The sequence below is a fragment of the Nilaparvata lugens genome, chromosome 1 (assembly GCF_014356525.2).
Source record: "Nilaparvata lugens isolate BPH chromosome 1, ASM1435652v1, whole genome shotgun sequence".
In the NCBI taxonomy this organism is placed as follows: Eukaryota; Metazoa; Arthropoda; class Insecta; order Hemiptera; family Delphacidae; genus Nilaparvata; species Nilaparvata lugens.
In genome coordinates, this window is record NC_052504.1 from 44836483 (window position 1) to 44856128 (window position 19646).

The 19646-nt window shown below is 34.0% G+C and overlaps 1 protein-coding gene across 1 annotated transcript in view; it reads right to left on the reverse strand.

Annotated features, from left to right (window-relative positions):
- Nucleotides 1–220: 220 nt before the first annotated feature.
- The window catches only part of LOC111056665 (frizzled-4-like), a 34882-nt gene continuing 15456 nt past the window's right edge, over nucleotides 221–19646 (reverse strand). Inside the window, exons 3-5 of the mRNA XM_022344054.2 lie at nucleotides 17751–17917; nucleotides 11594–11853; nucleotides 221–3482 (exon numbers count right to left, since the gene is read on the reverse strand). Of these exons, the coding sequence (XP_022199746.2) occupies nucleotides 3252–3482; nucleotides 11594–11853; nucleotides 17751–17917 (658 nt within the window). The 3' untranslated portion in view covers nucleotides 221–3251. The remainder of the gene's footprint in view (nucleotides 3483–11593; nucleotides 11854–17750; nucleotides 17918–19646) is intronic.

Sequence of the window (19646 nt, forward strand, 5' to 3'; positions counted from 1 at the left end):
AAATCGTTAGAGCCGTTTTCGAGAAAAACGTTAAAAACATAGTTTTTTTTAGTAACTATCCACCATTTTTTCCGCCATCTTGAATTGAATTTCTTATTGTCGAATAATTCCTGGTACATGATAAACCTGGGAATTCATAAAATATACATAACTCTATATTCAGATCACTATATCGTTCATTTATGAAAATGAGCAAAGTGGTTGAAAATGAAAACATTCATTTCAAATTAAATAGCTGTTTAATGTTTTATGTACACATCAATAGATTGGATAGTATAACATATTGAAATAATATTATTATATCTCATATACACTTCCATTAATAGCATATATGTTATATTATACTAAAATATAACCAGTCTTATGTACAGTCATTTACAAACATACAATATTATTCAATTACCAACAATCTTACAATCCATCAACTACTAAAATATGCTCAATAAAATTATTAGTCTTGCGATGTTCAAGGTACGCTTATAAAATTCTAATTTTGATGGCAGTAAGCAGATTTTTTAATGAATCAGAAGTATAGTCTTTACTGAAGAGTCATCTACATGAATGGCTAATCAACTGGAGCAGAGTGCCATTGACTTGCTCTCCGCTCGAACTACAAAATATTTTATTTTTTCATTTATTAGAATATGTGGAAAACACATGAACTACTTTAATAGTTAATACACATAATGATGGGAAAAATTCAGAATCTAGAATACAGTTTATTTGAATAATTTATAACCTATCCAGTTGCTTAATTCTTGAAGAACGTTTGAGAAGGTGACTTGCACCTTCAATTATGAATTACAGTATCGTATTGACTAAGGCTTGAGTAGTATCATGAATTCGCCAGCTACGCTTATCAAGTTTGTTTTTCAAAATACTTCAAAAAATTGTAAATCGATATGTAAGATGTCATAAACGAACGAGCTGTCATGATCGTGACTAAGACCACCTAAGATTCATTATGCAAGTCACAATTTCATGACAATATATTTTTTTATAATTTTGTGGAGTTAATACATATCATAGATATAATACATAGTAGCTATAATCGAAGTGATGTAACTTTTGTATTGGAGTGGGTTGAGAGGTAGAGTATATGTCACTCTGCGCTCTCTCTCAAGGGCGGATTAGAACATTATGTTAGCTGATGGTTTTCAACACGGCTTTCTGTATGAGAAGTGAGGTTTTTAAATAACTACAGTTATACAAATTTATATCTTCTCTATTGTATCAAGTTTAGATTATATTTGGAGAATATGTACTGGAAGTTTGAAATATTTTGAGAGAAACTGACGCCAAACAGATTCAGTGGGTCGGTCTTTCGACTGGCTAATAAATCACTCCAATAATATACATAGGACTAAGGTAGCAAGTGAGCAACTCCGCACCGTAAGACTTCGGTCGTTCCACTATGAAAGTTTTGTTATGGCACGTTTTTTTATTGACATCTAATGAATTATAATCATAATCACGTGGCTGATTATTATAAATGATATTATTTTTAAGATGGATAACAAAATTGATATCTACTTAATCAGATTATTTCTGCAATGTTTGATTAATGATTGCAGATCTATGATAAATTCATAATTATGGCAGATTGATTAGCAAAAATTAAATATTATAAATATAAGTTAGAAACCTCACTATTTGTCAGTACATGAACATTTTTTAGACTAGATATTATAATATTTAGTTGAGTAGAATAATAATTGTTAATTATTAACATTCACAAGGATGAAAACCAACAACTCCTCAAAAGCAACAGATCTTGGCCCAAAGTTCAAACTTGGTCACTACATTTTTATACCAAAAGTTTTTGGCCTTTGAGCTTGAAATTTAGTCTTGAATAAAACTATAGCCACGAGAGAGTACATTTGAATTTGCCACCTGACACATTCTTTGGGAAGTTGGCATACAATCATTCATACCAATGTATCTATTCTACATTCCTTGATTCATAATAATAATAATATGGCAATTGTGAATTATTATCTTAAAATAATGACTAGTTGCCCGTAATGTACGATTGGTACCACAGTAGGCTATGTAAAAGAAGATGGCAGGAGCCACAAGTTTAGTACATATATGTGAAATTGTCAGTCAGATAAATTATGTAATTTTCAATAACCACCAATGAAACTCCTATCAATAAACAGCTTTCATATATAACATGTTTAATCATAAAATTTCTTATAGGATTGCTTTTATGAACGTTTCCTTAATCGAAAGAATGGCTTTCTCAGGAATGTTGCTAAGCAAGTAAGCTCGTACAGTTCGGATGTTCTAACAATCGTACTATTGGTTGGTTCGATTCAAGCACTGTTACTGAGCAAATAAAATACCTAGTAACCTAAACCATAGACAAAAGAAAGCATAAGAAGATATCCCACGGTATATAGGGCGTTTATATGTTCCGAATTTCACTGTTAATTCAAGCCGATATTCCTAGTAGGTATTTTTTGTGAAGCGATGTGACGCTAGTTGACTCTCATACTGTGCCGTTCTTATACTTAAACACGGCCAAAACACCAATATAATCGACAATAGTAATCGGCTTGAGTTGACGAAAAATCGGCTTGAAATTTGGAACATAAACGACCTATACCATGGGATATCGTATTAGGCTATTTTTTCTGTATGCCTAGACTGAACAACTTTTATAATTAATATAGCTCTAAAGCCCCAATTGACAATGAATTTCTGGTTCCCTGGACAGAAAAAGAATACCTACCATTGATTCTAAGAATGTTTCGCATTGCAAGAATGATAAAATTGTGAACACTATCATGAGTGTGCAATACAATAAGTGTCCACACAAATAATATTAAAATCACTTCACTTGTATGGTCTACTTTATTACAACTATTAAAAACAATATAAAAACATGAAGTACCCTTTTATTTAGAACATTTTAAACTTTGAAACATTTCAAACAACTAGTTAGGCCGAAACTAGTTGTTTGAAATGTTCTAAATAAAAGGGTACTTCATGTTTTTATATTGTTTTTAATAATATTAAGTTATATGCAAGTGTTTAATACACGCAATTTCATTGTAGTAAATTTTGAACATAAGGCCTGCTGGTGTTTTTTCAGCCCATCAGAGCAAAATTTCGTTGGAAAATAGGGGTTTAGATATAGTACATTAGGCCCTACTTCAAGAGTAACCAACGATCATAATTATTAGGATCTGTGAATCCTGCCCAATATTTATATTCTACCGTTATTTACTTGGTTTTACACCAACTCATACCAACGTTTCGCCGTTGTGTTTTCGGTGACTGCGAGTTTTGTGCAGACGCTGTTTGGGAGGAGGGAAGTAGTGGATGTCCTGGGGGATGGTGGGCTTCTGCTTGGCGTCCATCGACCAGAACCACGACTGCGACCTGGAGAAGCAGACGCACAGACCGACGACCACGGCTAGCACGGCCGGTAGCGACAGTCTCACCAGCGGCACCCACAGCTTGGCTCGTCGCGGCTATAACCACATCAAATCACATTACATTACAATCTATACACTAGCACATCTCAGATATTAAACTTGTATAAAAAGCTGGGTCCCCTCAAATAAGTATCACTCCAAGTATAATTCTCCTTAAAATTATATATGGAATTATTAGCTTTGAATATAGAAATTGACCATTTTTTGAAATTGAGCATTGTTGTCAGGTGTACCTGGAAATCTATATGAGATAGAACGCTCTACCTGATCTCAGATTGTAGAGCACAAAAATACGCCCAGAGCGTTTTCAAATTATACATCTAAATGGTAACAATCGGAAGATATTGTTGATCAAAGACTAAAATTCATCAGAATTGATTTTTTCTTGAAATTTTACTCATTTTTGATAAATCATAACTCACTACTCATTAGAGATAGAGAGTTCCGAATGATCTCATTTCATTCAGAATTTTATAATCTAAAAAAAGGCTGGAGCAAATTTTTCTGTCCGATTACTGGATTTAACAGAAATAGCAGAAACCTGGAAAATGAACCGAAAATTTGAGGTTTCTGGGCCACTCTGTATCTAGCACAAGGAATTTTTGCATGAAGAAATTGGTTCTGGACTTCTCTCGTGTATCCAAATAATATATAAAAAATCAGAACTGCAATATAAATTGCAAGCACTAATGTATATTATAGTGACAGGACTAATATAATTTTCCATAAAATTATCACTTTCTAGTGTGTGAGTAGAAGTAGAGTAAAAAAGCACTACATAAGCTTGAGCACAGTGACTAAATCTGGATTTTCACATATCAGTATTAGTGTATTTGTCCGGTACAGTAAAAATATTAACTTATTCCCCTGAATTCTGAAAAGAATATTCATACTCGCTCGGCTGGGCTGAGTGTGGGAAGAATATAATATTTACTGTACCGGACACATACACTAATACTGAATACTGATATGTGCCAATCTAGATTTAGTCTCACTGTACTCAATCCTGTGCACTGTTTTTATACACTACTTCTACTCACACCAGAAAGCACTACCAAAGTGGTAATTTTTAATGTTTAAAACTTATGTTACTTCTTCTAATTAAACTTCCAAAAAATACAAATTTAGTAAGAATCGAGTAACACTGTATTGTTTCAAAAATTAAAAAGAGAATGGTTTCTTGATCCATTTTAAACTGCGATTTTTTATTACATGATTTTGATGTTTTTTACAACGACGTGAAGACAATTATTTAAACATGACTGACTTACTGACTGGAGTACTTTCGAATGGCAAGAATTTTCAACAATTGAAAACTGAAGACTGTACGTCGATGTAGAAAACATCAAAAACGTTTATTAATAATTTTCAACTTCTTCGTAACTCTATTGTAACTTCTGTTTGTTTTATAATCAATCATCTTTCTCTTTTATTTTTGTAAGTAATTATTCATCTACATAAGCTCACGATCAAATAATCGTCTTCTGGGCTTATCATGTGTTCTAGTAATGCTAGTTTTAATTTGTGTTTTTTTATGAATAATATTATAGACTTTTGTATGAGCAACAAAATTTCCATCGCCAATATGGTTCTGAAAGCGGAAAAAGTAGAGGCAAGTGCTTTCCATGAGCTCATTTTCAAGCAATTTTTATTAAAAATCTGTCTGCATGGAAAGTAATAGGAAGCGCTGGTCGCCAGTAACTTGTACTTTCTCTATTATCTTTATCTATCTATCATTATCTTTATTATCTTTATAAGATGGGGCAGTCAAACGGCACTATTTTAGGTATTAAAATAAAATTAAAGACAATATTGTAAGTCGTATATTTCAAGAATTGTAAGAAAACAAATGGAAATTTTGATTTTACACAGAAAATTCGTTACTTTTTGAATATTGCTCCAGCAAGGTGGCGATCATCATTTAGCACACATTGTTCAAGTCTCATACTGTATACTTCTACTCTTCTCTGTGTCATACTGTTCACTTCTATCACATCTGGTGTTGTTGCAATAATTTCTTTTTTTATCCGCATTTTCAAGTCCTGTAATATTGCTGGACGAGTCTCAAAAACCTTTGACTTGAGGTATCCCCATAAAAAGATCAGACGAGCTCAGAAGGGGTGATGGGGTGGTCACTGAATATGCTCCCCCACTTCCTTCATCACTACCCATCAAGCGGTTCGAAAAAGTTTTCTCAGGTAAATATTCATACTCTGGCCGTATGGTTAGTTGATGAATTTTTTGAAAATGAGAGTTCTCATTCATATTAAATCATCGAATTTCAGGAATGAGGAAATTTTTCAGCATTTAAACTTAGCGAGTTGATGTTACTGTAACTGCCTGGCTGTTGTCATCCTCAAAAAAATATGAACCAATTATTCCATTCCAAGACATCGCTTACCAGACAGTCACTTTCACCCAATAGAGTCGTCTTTCATAAAGTTCTTGAGGAGTTTTACAGTCCAATACCGAAAATTATGTCTATTTACGTGTTAGTGAGAATTTCAGACTTGAACAATGTGTGCAAAAAGATGATCGCATTCTTACTAGTAATATTAAAAAATAGTATATTTCGCACCTAGGGCCGAAAATGAGACTTTTCCGAGGCCGTAGGCCAAGGACTATAGAAAAGATTGAGAGCCGGAAACACATTTTTGCCCGTGGTGCAAACGCTATTTTTCGTCACAAAAAATAAAACAATATATTTATGAGAATAATTGTTTATTGGGCACAAAACTGAAAGGTCATAGCTCTAGCAAATCTGAGGTACGGTAATCTGAATATCAGGAAATTGTCCAAGTATCTTTATTTCTTTCATTTTCAGTGGATGCAATTACAAATCATGTAAATATGATGGGGAAAGAACAACAGGCATGCATAGCCAAAAACTATTCAGTTCCCAAATTTTTATTATGAAAATGAATAACATGTCTGAAAAAATAGGTTATTTTTAATAGTTTTAAGTAGTTCCAAAATTATCCACCAGGTTTAGTGGTACCGGTAGATGCAGTAATTAAGCTGGGTTTGGGTAGATTTCAATTTGTCTAAATAACCTAAAAGATTATGATCAATTATGTTTTAATGTGGGAGGTTTAGTTTATACTTTTTTATTCTTTCAAATCTCATAAGATGATATTATTATGAATGTTTTGATTCTTGAATAATGAACACAAAATGAAAAGTTTTTTGATCAGCTGTTTTAGCGCACTTGAAATTTGGACAATGGTTGAGTTCAAAGCCACTGATCGGTGAGTGAACGATGAGATCGGTGAGTGAACGTGGCTCTGAACGATGTACTGTTTTGTCACTGAACGATGCATAGACTCACATGCAGCGCTAGATTATTTGGAATTGAAATCGGCCATTAAGGGGACAGCCTGGAAGATTATAACATACTAAAGATCTTGAAGATTTTTGTGATCTATAATATTACAAAAAATATAAATTATATAATATCTAGCGCTAAAATACCTCAATGGAACCTCTAATTTCAAGTAACCACAGAATACACACAAAATGGAAGGTATCAATCTAACCAAGATTTGAGTGCACCAAGACCATGACACATGACTGCATCATCTTGTTAGAAATTAAAACTACTGCTGTATTACAATGCTACACTTTCTTTCAAGATGGCGGATTATGGCGTCAAGATACTAGCCTCCATTCTGTGGTTCATCTGTGATCACTAATCTGTGATCAGGTTTTTTACTGAACGTAAAAAAAAACCGATGGAATTGATCAGTGGCTTTGAACTCAACCATTCTGGATGTCAACAATGCTTGTTATCGTCGACTGCGGAAGTTGAGGTTAGAAGTCCTATCCTACTCTGAAAATCGAATCTGAATAGTTTATAATTTATTATCTTATTTATATTTCATTCATCCAAATAAAATGATAGTATCTTATTGCAGAATATTTTATTCAATTCTAGAAGCATAAACTTATTCCGTTTCATCTATATAATAAGAGAGAGTAGGGTTGTGTCATAGCCACCTCTAATACAAGGCCCCGGCCTACGATACTGCAACGTTGCAGCATAGGCCTAGAATCTATATATACATGATTGGTGAAAAAGATTTTTGAAAATACCAGCTGATCTTAGGCAATAATCAAGCTTAAAGGTTTTGCTTTGAATAAGCCAACAAAGAAATCAGAACATATTTTTACAATATAGTTTGGAGAGCATGCTCATTTGAATTGTCCCGCTGTAAACAGCTGTTTCCGTTTTGCTATAATGCCAACAAAACAACAGCAAAATTTTATTGTGAATTTCCCTCATGTTTAATGCGTTAAAGTCCTGGACTCAAATAAGTCGAGAACTTGATAGACTCCAGAGTTTAGAAGATAAAATCGTGACTCAGAAAGTCAATTTAGACCCGAGAGCTTATGTCAGTCCTGGACTCTGTAAGTCCAGAACTTATAGATCCGGAGCTCCGAAACCGGCCCTTAATAACCCAAGAGAATATGCTCAATTATGTGAGAGGTTGAGTTTATACTTTTTTATCCTTTCAAATGACAATAAGATGATATTATTATAAATATTTTAATTCTTGAATAGTTAACACAAATAATTAAAAGCTTTTTGATCAGCTGTTTTAGCACACTTGGAATTTGGCAATCTGAATGTCAACGTCAACAATGCTTGTTGTCGTCGACTTCGGAAGTTTAGGTTAAGCTGCGTCCACACTATGTCAATCGACACCGATCAACAAAGTCGATCGACAATGTCGAACAAGTCTGGACGTGTCGCTAGACATTGTTGAGCGCTGTCGAGTCGAGTCGAACGCAACCCGAATCAGGTCGGTCCGGATCAAAGACAGTCGAGTCGAAGGCACCAGTGTGGACGTGTCGATCTTGTCACTGCCATTTTAAAAAATAGAATGGTGCTATACTGTTGTTCAAATGCTTACATTTTTATTGAAAATGAATTGGAGTGATACCCAAACGTCGAATTTTATTGAAATGTACCATGATCGTTCTTACTTATGGGATTCAAGTGATGTTGACTATAAAAACAGAAACAAACGGCATGATGGTTTGGTGGAAATTGCGGTGTCATTTGGCATTGAAAAAGTGGAGGTGGAAAAGAAAATTAGAAATTTTCTAATTTTTTCAAAAAAAGTGTATGAATCGCCAGTTGCCAAAAAGTGCAGTGTTACTGCAAGGCGATGGCTTACTGGAATTGCTTTCTGAATGGTGTATCTTTTTTAATTACGTTAGGCGCAATCATTTTCAAAATCGGAACTTTTCATTCTAAAAAAGTTTTTAAAGCCCGCGTCACATCTATATTCTAGATTTAATTCGTCAACCATATCCAGCAATAAATCTTCCATAAATTCCTCCGTACTATACTTTTTTCTGCCTCGAACAAGGCTAGGCTGTACCCAAAATCTCCGCGGGCGACAATCTATTTGACTTCCCAAGATGGCAATAAGAATTGCAGCAGAAGCCGCTGCTCCAGCATCTTCATCATCACTCATTTTATATAAAAACTTGATTTATATTTAAAATAAAACACTCGATTATGTATGAAAATTTATGATGGTTGTCGGTCGACTCGTCCACATGTACTGAGGCAATTTTGTCGAGTTGACACAGTCGAAGGTGTCGAGCGACTTTATCGATCGACCGGGTCGACAGAGTCGATCGACATAGTGTGGACGCGGCTTTAGAAGTTCTATCCTACTCTGAAAATTGAATTTGAATAGTTTATATATCTTATCTGTATTTCATTCATTCAAATAAAATTATAGTATATTATTGCAGAATACTTTATTCAATTCTAGAAGCATAAACTGATTCCGTTCCATAAACTATTTGTAAAAACGTTCAGCACCATGGATATTGCCCTAGTAATTCCGAAATTATCCACCAGGTTTCGTGATAAACGCAGTACTATGAGGTTTGAGGTTAGATTCTATTATACTCTGAAAATTAAATTTGAATTGTTTATAATATCTTATTTGTATTCCATTCATCCGAATAAAATGATAGTATCTTATTGCAAAATAATTTATTCAATTCTAGAAGCATAAACTGATTCCGTTTCATAAACTATTTTGTATACACGTTCACATCAAATCAGAATCAACTAATTCAAGGTTATTTTTCGCCCCACTTGGATGTAATGAGCTGGTTTTCGTACGTCATATGGAGGCCGAAAATGATTGTTTTCTGACCAGGCCGGTAAAAGTTTTATGGCCCTAGGGCTGTAAAATAACCTTGAAGTCAGCTGATTCTGATTTGATGTGAACGTGTTTACAAAATGGTTTATGAAAAGGAATCAGTTTATGCTTCTAGAATTGAATAAGTATTCTGCAATAAGATACTATTATTTTATTTGGATGAATAAATTACAGATAAGATATATATTATAAACTATTCAAATTCGATTTTCAGAGTAGGATAGAACTTCTAACCTAAACTTCCGAAGTCAATGACAATAATCATTGTTGATGTTGACATTCAGATTGGCCAAATTTCAAGTGTGCTAAAACAGCTGATCAAAAAACTTTTCATCATTTGGGTTTATTATTCAAGAATCAAAACATTTATAATAATATCATCTTATTGTCATTTGGAAGAATAAAAAGTATAAACTCAACCTCTTACATAATTGAACATAATCTTTTAGGTTATTTAGACAAATCAGAATAAAAATAAAAGTACTTGGACAATTTCCTGATATTCAGATAACCTCAGATTTACTAGAGCTATGACCTTCCTGTTTTGCTTTTGGAGGTGCCCAATAAACAATTATTCTCATATTTATATTGTTTATTTTTCTGTGTGGCGAAAAATAACGTTCTCACCATGGGCAAAAATGTTTTTCCAGCTATCAATCTTTTATAGTCCTCGGCCTACGGCCTCGGACTTGAAAACCGATTTCGAGCCGGAAAAGTCTCATTTTCGGCCCTAGGTGCGAAATATACTATTACAGCCCTAGGGCCGTAAAAATTTCAACGACCTGGTCAGAAAACAATCACTTTCGGCCTCCATATGACGCACGAAAACCAGCTCATAACATCCAAGTGGGGCGATAATTTTAGCAGATATCATTCTTGGAGTATCCCACACGGTTATTAATATTGATCTAATAGTATTGTGGAGGGAATGCGCTAGAAATATTTGTAAGAAGATTCACTTCAAACTGTCAGTATATTCCTCATAAATTACATAAAGACTTCCCATTCAGCCAATGCTGACAGTTTAAAGTGAATATTATATAAATATTATAAACATTAAAAATCTGGTGTGGCGCACTCACACAACTTTCCTTGCCGTTATGAAAATTGATCACCTGACGCTAGTGTGCACGCGCATCTCAAGTCTACTACTTATAAACAAAGATCTGAGCCAGCTGGTGACAGGACAATAACGTTGGAGACATACGAGGTCTGCTATCTCTTCATAGTGAATCATTTAATAGAATCAACAGTTGCCAACAGTTTGCAATTGAAATAATAACATTTTCTCGAATTTCGTGCTTATTTTCAATTTTTTTTTTTGAAAATGTTACAGGACATTAATGGTAGAGATTTTCATGCTAAATCTTTTCCACTCAAATTTTTTTGTTTAAATTTTATCTGAAGCCTGATAATTGGGAATCTAAAATCGAACTTTGCATAGAAGGGGCGGAGTTCCTGAAATTTTTACAGATATGAGACTTGTGGCAGTTGATAGAGCTTATCAATTACTATTTTTGGTATAAATTTAATCGAAATCGTTGAAGCCGTTTTTGAGAAAATCGCGAAAAACCCTGTTTTTGACAACATTTTCGCCCTTTTCAACCGTCATCTTGAATTGCATTTGATCGAAATTGTTCGTGTCGGATCCTTATATTGTAAGGACATTAAGTTCCAAATTTCAAGTCATTCCGTTAATTTTGGGAGATGAGATATCGTGTACACAGACGCACATACACTCATACACACACACACACATACAGACCAATACCCAAAAAACACTTTTTTGGACTCAGGGGACCTTGAAACGTATAGAAATTTAGAAATTGGGGTACCTTAATTTTTTTCGGAAAGCAATACTTTCCTTACCTATGGTAATAGGGCAAGGAAAGTAAAAATAGTGGGAAAATACTTCTATAGTGTATATAAATTAATGTTGATTGAGTGTGATTAACATACTTTGCCCGTTGGAGGCCCGTCCATGATCCAGTCATCGCGATTCCACAGCTCGTAGAAGTAAGTGGCGACGACACAGCTGTTGGCGGCAAGGAACAAAAGTGCCAGCACAGCACTTCCGCGGCCGCCCTTCCGGCTGTGACCGATGCTCGTCAGGAAGCCCAAGATGAGCATCGAGCCGACCAATAGCAGGCAGGCTAGCTGCGGCACCAGCACGAATGCTATCAGCGAAGTTGAGTCCTGGTTGCCCACGTAGCATGTGCCTGAAAACAGAACATTTCGAAAAAAATATTACAGTTTGAAAAAATAAAGAATGCCACCACTAAGAGAACTGTGCGGGGTCGATCATATTACAAATAAACAAAAGTCATTATCTATCATATCAGTAAGGCAGAATGAAACAGTAAATTTTATGAAAATATTAAACAAGAGATTCTAAAGTCAAATCCATTCATTTATTTTGTCTGTCATTCATAATCAGAACAATTTCCACTATAAATTATATTGTTAATATGATGAACATTCGTATACTAAATTGGAGAAGTAGCATATTAGTGTAGAAGAATGTTGTTCATTACTTCAGCTACTTGAAGTGTCATTTCATATGAATGAATAGACTGTATAATAAATATTTTGTTATCTATTGAAACAATCACAAAATTTACAAATCATATAAGTAGTTATGACAGCAACAAGCTTGCCAAAACTTATTTTCTCTAAATGAGTAAACTTATTAAACAAATAACATGAATAACTTTTACTGGTAGGCCACTGTGTGAGCTATTTATTGCCATATTTTCCTTATAGCTTTGAATGGAAAGCAAATTATACTTTTTAATTCTATTTGTACTATTGCTGTTTCACAAATGAAATATTCATTTGTTTTACATTTAGTAAAAAATAGCAAATTTCAATATAGAGATTTATTAATTTATTCATCCACGTACGATCAGAATAATTGGGAGAAAACAGGTAAACTCTCACCTATTACTTTCTCGAACTTCGTGTTTTAAGTTTCAATGTGTTGATAAGGGAAGCTTTTCTACTAGAACGAAAATAAATCTATTTGAAAGATATATTTTTCACACAGAATCGCGGATACTCCATTTTATTTTCATTGATTATTTGTTGGAATGGATGACTTAGTAACATGATTTTTTGCAACAAGCATTAAAAAATATATTGTAATATAGTATTGGCGAAATAACATGTGAATTGAAAAGAATGAAAATAAACATAACATATATAAACCTTATTGAGACTGTTAATTTAGAATAAAACATTGAAGCAAGGTTGGACCGGTCATAAACTAATAAATTAATTTGAATATATTACCAAATTTTTGTTTAGGTACCGTAATAATAAATATGGTTACAATTTTTTCACTGAGCATACCATGATTCAATAAAATCTTGGGCTAGTACAATTATTTACACTGAACAGAATACTATCGATGGGCTCTAATTTAAATTCCTTTCTTCAAATTCAGTTGAAAAATCCATTCATCCTAGTTGAATTGCTAACCGCAGAAGGGACACTTGTCCAAAATTTTAAATTTTCTTTTTATTGGCTGAATGAAGTTTACATGGATAGATGTATCATTTACTGTAGAAATGGAACTTCTACACAGTCAATAAAGCCTTAATAGTAACATGTGATATTGACCACTTACTGCAGATGGGGAACATGTCCTGGACATGTTACCTTTCTGCTGTAAATAGAAGAATTCTCCTGTAGGTAGTGCTAGCGACGCTAGCATAAATAATGTTCAAATATTGGACAGATGATCTGATTTGTCCGAACCACTTGATGCGCTTTTGGGGGTCGCGACTGGGCCGCGTAATTGCTGATTCAAAATGGCGGATCGAGCGTTCATTAAAACGGCCATAGAATGGTTACCATTCATGATAGAGACCTCTATTGAACGCGAATCGAATCACAATAAACTATCCTACAAAAATGCACTCTTTCAAAAACATTTCATTTTTCGAGAGTATGTTTTTTGAATAACTACTTTCAATGACGATTTTTAGATATAAAGTGCTAAACAAAAGTTCTTTGGAATGAAATTTATCATCTATTCCCGTTTGTTTCAAGTCTTTATCATCTCTTGTTCTGGAGTTATGATTTTTTCCATGATGTCATTCTAGCCGCTGAACCAAGTAACAACTATCATTAAAACTGAACTATAAGTCTGCATGCTGATAAATTTTGTTTAAGAAATACCCAGTTGAATCTACAACTTCCGAAGGAACACAAGGACAAGCTACCCATCAATTTTTTTAAAATGAAAGACATAAAAAATGTCTAAAGTACGTTCTGGATTATAAGATGGAATTTTGGAATGGAATTTTAAAGTTTCCAACAGAAAAAGGGGATGGAAATGAAGAGCATGTTTAAGAACCAAACAAATAAACCCAATACTTATCTAATCAAGAATATATTTATCCACTCACATATAATTGTGTAAAATAAACTTGTTTTTTCCAAGAAAATAATCCTTTTATTTTGACTTATGACTGTTAACTGCAAAAAGGTAACATGTCCAATTGAAAAAATATTTTTTTTAAACTTCTGTAGAATGAAATTTAGGTCAGTAATTACATAATATCATGTACAATATAACTATACATATTCACATAAAATATTAAACAATTCTATACTTGTTAGTTTTCCTATAAAGTAGTTTTTTGCTTCTCCTGTAAAATTAGGAGAACTGGACATGTTCCCCTTCTGCAGTTAGTGATTCAGTTGTATTCTCGTCAATGCATGCAAATGCAGAACAGTGTCTCATTAATTTGTGGCCAGTTATTGTTTTTGTTTGTGGGTTTGTGTTTGCTAATGAATCGCATTGTCCGGCCGAGCGACGCGAATAAATAAGTCAGTGCGCAGACGCAGGACAGCTTTCGACTTGTCGCTGCCTTTGTGAATAGTAAATTGAGAGCAGAAAGACTTTCAGCGACACTGAAAACAATGGACCCTAAGTCTCGGCGACAGGCCCAGCTGAAAGAATGTGGATATGTAAATTGGTTGGTGCTTGGTGCACCGCGCGATCATTGGCGAGGCGGGCAAACAGCGCAGTTCCGAGATTCATCATTCTCTCTCAATCTATCTCATTCTAACGCTTATTATTATAATATTTCCATCTTCCTTTCTTCTCCTTCAGCCTGTTAATGGCCTTCGTACGATTCTCCAGACGCTGCTCGTCGGAAGCTCACCTCTGTTTCCATAAGTGAGATTCACTTGAAACTTTCAGCATTGAAGAAAAATGGATGTTAGTGTAAGGAATGCTAACATTTTAGAGAAATTGAAAATTAATCGCAATATAGATTTTCCCTACAGAAACAATCTTTTGTGTTGATGCTTATTAATAGGGGAAGCAAAAGAGTATATATAGCTGGTCTAAGTTGGGTATGTGTATCTAAGTGGGGATTCTAGACTTTGTCTAGAAAATAACTGGGGATTTAAGTGGGCTGTGCGGTCAGAAAGTGAGGCTTTTTGTAACAACAAGTTGATGGCAAGTATAAATATTATTAGCAAACTGCTGCTCTGCTGCTGTATAAATTATTATTTGAAGGTGTTTCTAGGAATTCGCGCCCACAAATATCTCACTAAATATTGTATTATAGGATATTGCATTAAACATTAATAAAATAGGAAATCAAGTCGAGTCTCTGAACGTTGTATTATTGTTTCTCTCATTGGTCGAAAGTTACAGCATAAGTTTCTATTCAATATTTTATGACACCAATCATATTTCAAGATCCCAAATGTACAATTTTAAAGATAACGTCTTTGAGCCGGCTAGATTACATTGACTAATTTTTTGTAGTCTATCATAAGCCCCTTTTAATATGTCAGTAGCTATCAACATTGATTACTTGAAAAATAATTCCTAGTTATAAAACCAGCAAATGAGTTTTCAAGTACAGTAAACAGAAGTATTATTCCAATCTTTGTTTAACGGTATCACAAATCAATTATTACTCACTTTATTTATTCATAGCATTATGATATATTACATAAATCTCTTTTCTAAAAAGATTCAATTTCAAAAATGTACTTTTCATTTGTATTATCGTAAACATCTAGAACTGTTGTTATATAATTATAATGGTGTATATATGAGCAGCAGCATATTTTTATAAAATCAGAGAAAACTAAAAACGTACCACCATTATGATAAAAAGTAGGCTGTACTTTAATGGACGGAAGCATTCAATTGAAATATGCCGGTCAGCCTAAAATGAGTCATAGCGAATAGTGTTAGAACCGACAAAATGAACGTGTAGCCTACCGGTACGCCATCTCACAGTTCATAGCACTTTCTTGTTTGTTTTTAAATGAGAGATGATGGAAACGAACAAGTGTCTGAACCTGTCAGTTTGGAATTTGAAACTTGATATGGAGTATAATCTGAGACTTGAATAAAAAAGAGGAAGAATTCACAATACGTCCTCATTCTTCCTTTCTGACTGCTATTCATTTCACTTGGATAGGACGGGTGTCACTCCAGATCACAGCGGTCAACTTTAATTGCTTGAAAAAATGTTGTCCTTGGATGTTTCATTGAAAATCCCACGAATATGATATTACTAGATATTTAATTCAAACCATAATCTGGTTGATTTGATTTCAAATCGAAGTTCTTGTAATTTGATTATTTGATATCTTCATCTTTAAGAGAGCTCTTCATATTCTCTAGCAATGCTCCTCAAGCCAACCACACACAGGCCTTTGGTACTCTTATAATACTTTTGGAACGAGTAGAAATACTTCCTTTACAAGACAATCTTCATTTTATACGTTTCTATGTACTGTATATTGTTTTAAAATGCTGATTATCACTTTTTTCAGGGGTGGAAGATACGAATGATATCACTCTGTATGTTCAATATCTTCGCTTCATGATAAAATATAAAAATATTAATTGGTATTTATAAATTCGAAGTCAACAGTTGATGTCCATACTCTCATACACTTCCCTTCCCTTCCCTACACTGTCTCTATTGTATGCGGGCAATTCAATATTTTTAGCCATTTCATAAGTTTTTTTCGGTTAATCGAACAGCAACAGATAACATAATTTCAAGGCGATTTTTCTTCAGATTGAGTACAGTAGTGGAGAAGATCATTTTGCCCCAACTTGGTCAATATTTAAGATTTCCATTAAAGTATATTTTAAACCATGCAACTGCATTTTAAATTGCTTTCAGACTTCTACCTTCTTATAAACGGCCGAACAAACTTAAAATTTCATACAAAAGCATTTTCGAAAAGAATGCAAAAGCACCAGAATGAAGTGCATGAAACCATTAACGTAGCGGTCTGGTAGTTTTTTTGAACATGTATTTTTTCAGAAGAAATAATGTACTTGCTGTTTGTTTACGCTTGTCAGATCTGGCAAGAACTAAACTTTTCGAGCTCTAGTCTTACTATTTACTGTAAGCTATAGTGTGATTCACTTGGAAGTGTCAGCAGTGTCAGCAACTCCTTATCTGTTTGTTGAACTGAGTCTGAGGTTGTGCTCTAACCAACCTCTTCAGAATGTTCAGAGCAGACCTCAGCAGAGCCAGAGACCTGTTTGCTGTTTACTCATCAGCCGGCTGTTTGCAATGCATCCCACACAACAAAAATAAGCTACTGGAAAAATGTTTGTTTTACTAAACGAGTGTATGGTAAATGTTCTCTCGGGTTCTGGAAATACTATTTCCGGAACAAATTAAAATCTAAATGAATCATGAATGATTTTTTCATGGAGTATATTTACAGAGCACTCCAAATGCTAAAAACCTCCATTGCACTTGATGAACTCATTCCTAGGGTTGATGCAATGGTGGAACTCATCTGGCTTTTTTAATGGAATGGGAAACGTTCGAATAATTCAAGTATATCTCCATAGGTATTACAAAACATCCTACAAATCGAAATGCTTTCAAAAAGTGTTATTTCAGTATTCTTAGTTTTTCTCTCCCATTCAGTGCTTTGTTGTGAAAATAAAAATAATAAAAACAATTCTAAATCAAGTTGATGATTTCTTGAACGTCAATTGAATCACTAATGAAAAAAGAAGAGAGAAAGATATATTTTTTACTCTTTAAATGAATTCTACCAAATTGAGTTTGTTTCGAGATGATTTTCAATAAAATAATATAGGTACCTGTTAGTTCGTCAGCGTCTATCCTCCGCATGAATACGATGAGCACTGTGTTGACTGCGGGCAGCACCCATGCTGTTATGTGGAAGAACGTTGTGTAGTTTTGTATTCTGGCAGGCGTCCAGCCGAGGCCAGTCTGCAGGAACCAACACAGCACTGTCATCACCCACCTAACAACAAGCAATTCATCATTTATTCATATTTTCAGCCATAGACACAAAAACATTGTCGATAAAATCATTAACTGAAACACATGTGATGCGGAATATTTGCCATGAACTCAAAACATCATTAATTAAACAAGACAAAGTAGATAGATTATAAGGGTTTGCAGGAGATCAGAGATTCAAATGGAACAATTTGTAAAATAGTATAAGACAGCAGATAATGTAGTAAAAGACATGAAACAAACTTGGAATGTAACACAATATAATTTATAGCAATCAAACACGAAGAGGAACGTAAACCAGGAAAAGGGAGAGTGAAATAAATTTATTGATAAATATTAATCTATAAAGTTGGAGAGTAAATTATTAGATCACAGATCTTAGTATAAAATTTTTACAGGCCTATTTTCATAAACAACTTCAATGTTATTACATAGTTCTGTATATTGAAATGAAACATTTTTATAAGGCCTAAGTTTATGATGTGTTGGAATTAGAAATTAGAAAACTATAAGGTATTATTTTATAGCAATATTATTTATTATATTGGATTATTTTATATCATGTCTTATTTATATTCAAACATTCAATATATTATTTTCACCTCGTGAGCAGAAGACTAAACACTAAACTACAAGACCTATTGTTCACAATATAATAGACATTTCAATTGTATGTAGGGTAATTATTGACTTGTTTCTTTCTATAACAAAATTATTAACCAGATTTTATTATCGTTTACGTTTATTATTTTTCTTTTAGATAGAGAGTCTTTATAGAAGAAATTCACAATCGATCACTACTTTCACTAGATTCAGAACTTATAATTTGTTCTTTGGATAAAATTTCAAATCTCAAGGCAATTTTTCCGATTAATATTATGGAGATTAATATATGGAGACACATTTTTTGTCCCAAGTAACCTGAAGTCAGCAACAACAATATTACTGCTACTTACTGGGCAGCTTGAACATACAACTGCTTTTAAGTAACAACTGTTAATAATGCTCGACAGAAAAGAGCAGTAGAAAGTATTTAACAAAGCGGATCAAAAGTGTGAGTAGAGAAGGAAGAAGGAGTGGGTGTTTTAAAAGAGGCGCATCGAAAGGGCGAGGAGAATCGAATAAGATAAGCTGCAAGTGGAATGTGTAGGGCAAGAAAACAACATAGAAAGGAGTGCATGACGAAGGAGAGAACAAAGACAGAAAGTGAGTGAGTGAGAAAGAACCAATGTGGATCGTACCTAGTTAGAATAACAATGTGTACAGTCGCCGCAGGTATTTCCCTTCGTCTGGAGCTGGAGTCTGGAGTCTGCGTTGCCAAACCGACCCTCGCCCCCACCCCCACCCAACTCGTGGCCAATCAACGAAATCTCCATCATTGTTCTTCGATTGTCCTTCTTCGTTTCGGTCGAGTCGAGTCCGAGGATTAGAAGGAAGGATCGCTGCCAGGTGTAATTACCGCAGTTATTTATCAGAGCATGCTTGTTGCCAGTTGCCTTCCCCTCTCATTGCATCCATCCCTGCAGCTCTCCATTACACTTATCTCTGCAGCTGTGCTGTCTGTAATCACCTATTTATTTTGATTCGCATCTAATGTGAGAATAAGGTGCATTTTTCAAATTTGTATTCTGAATTGTGTATCAATTTCATTAGTGCAACGAGCATATTGGCCATTATAATAATATGACCTCAACGCTCAACTTCTTTTTTAATTTAAGCTTTATTGCGGT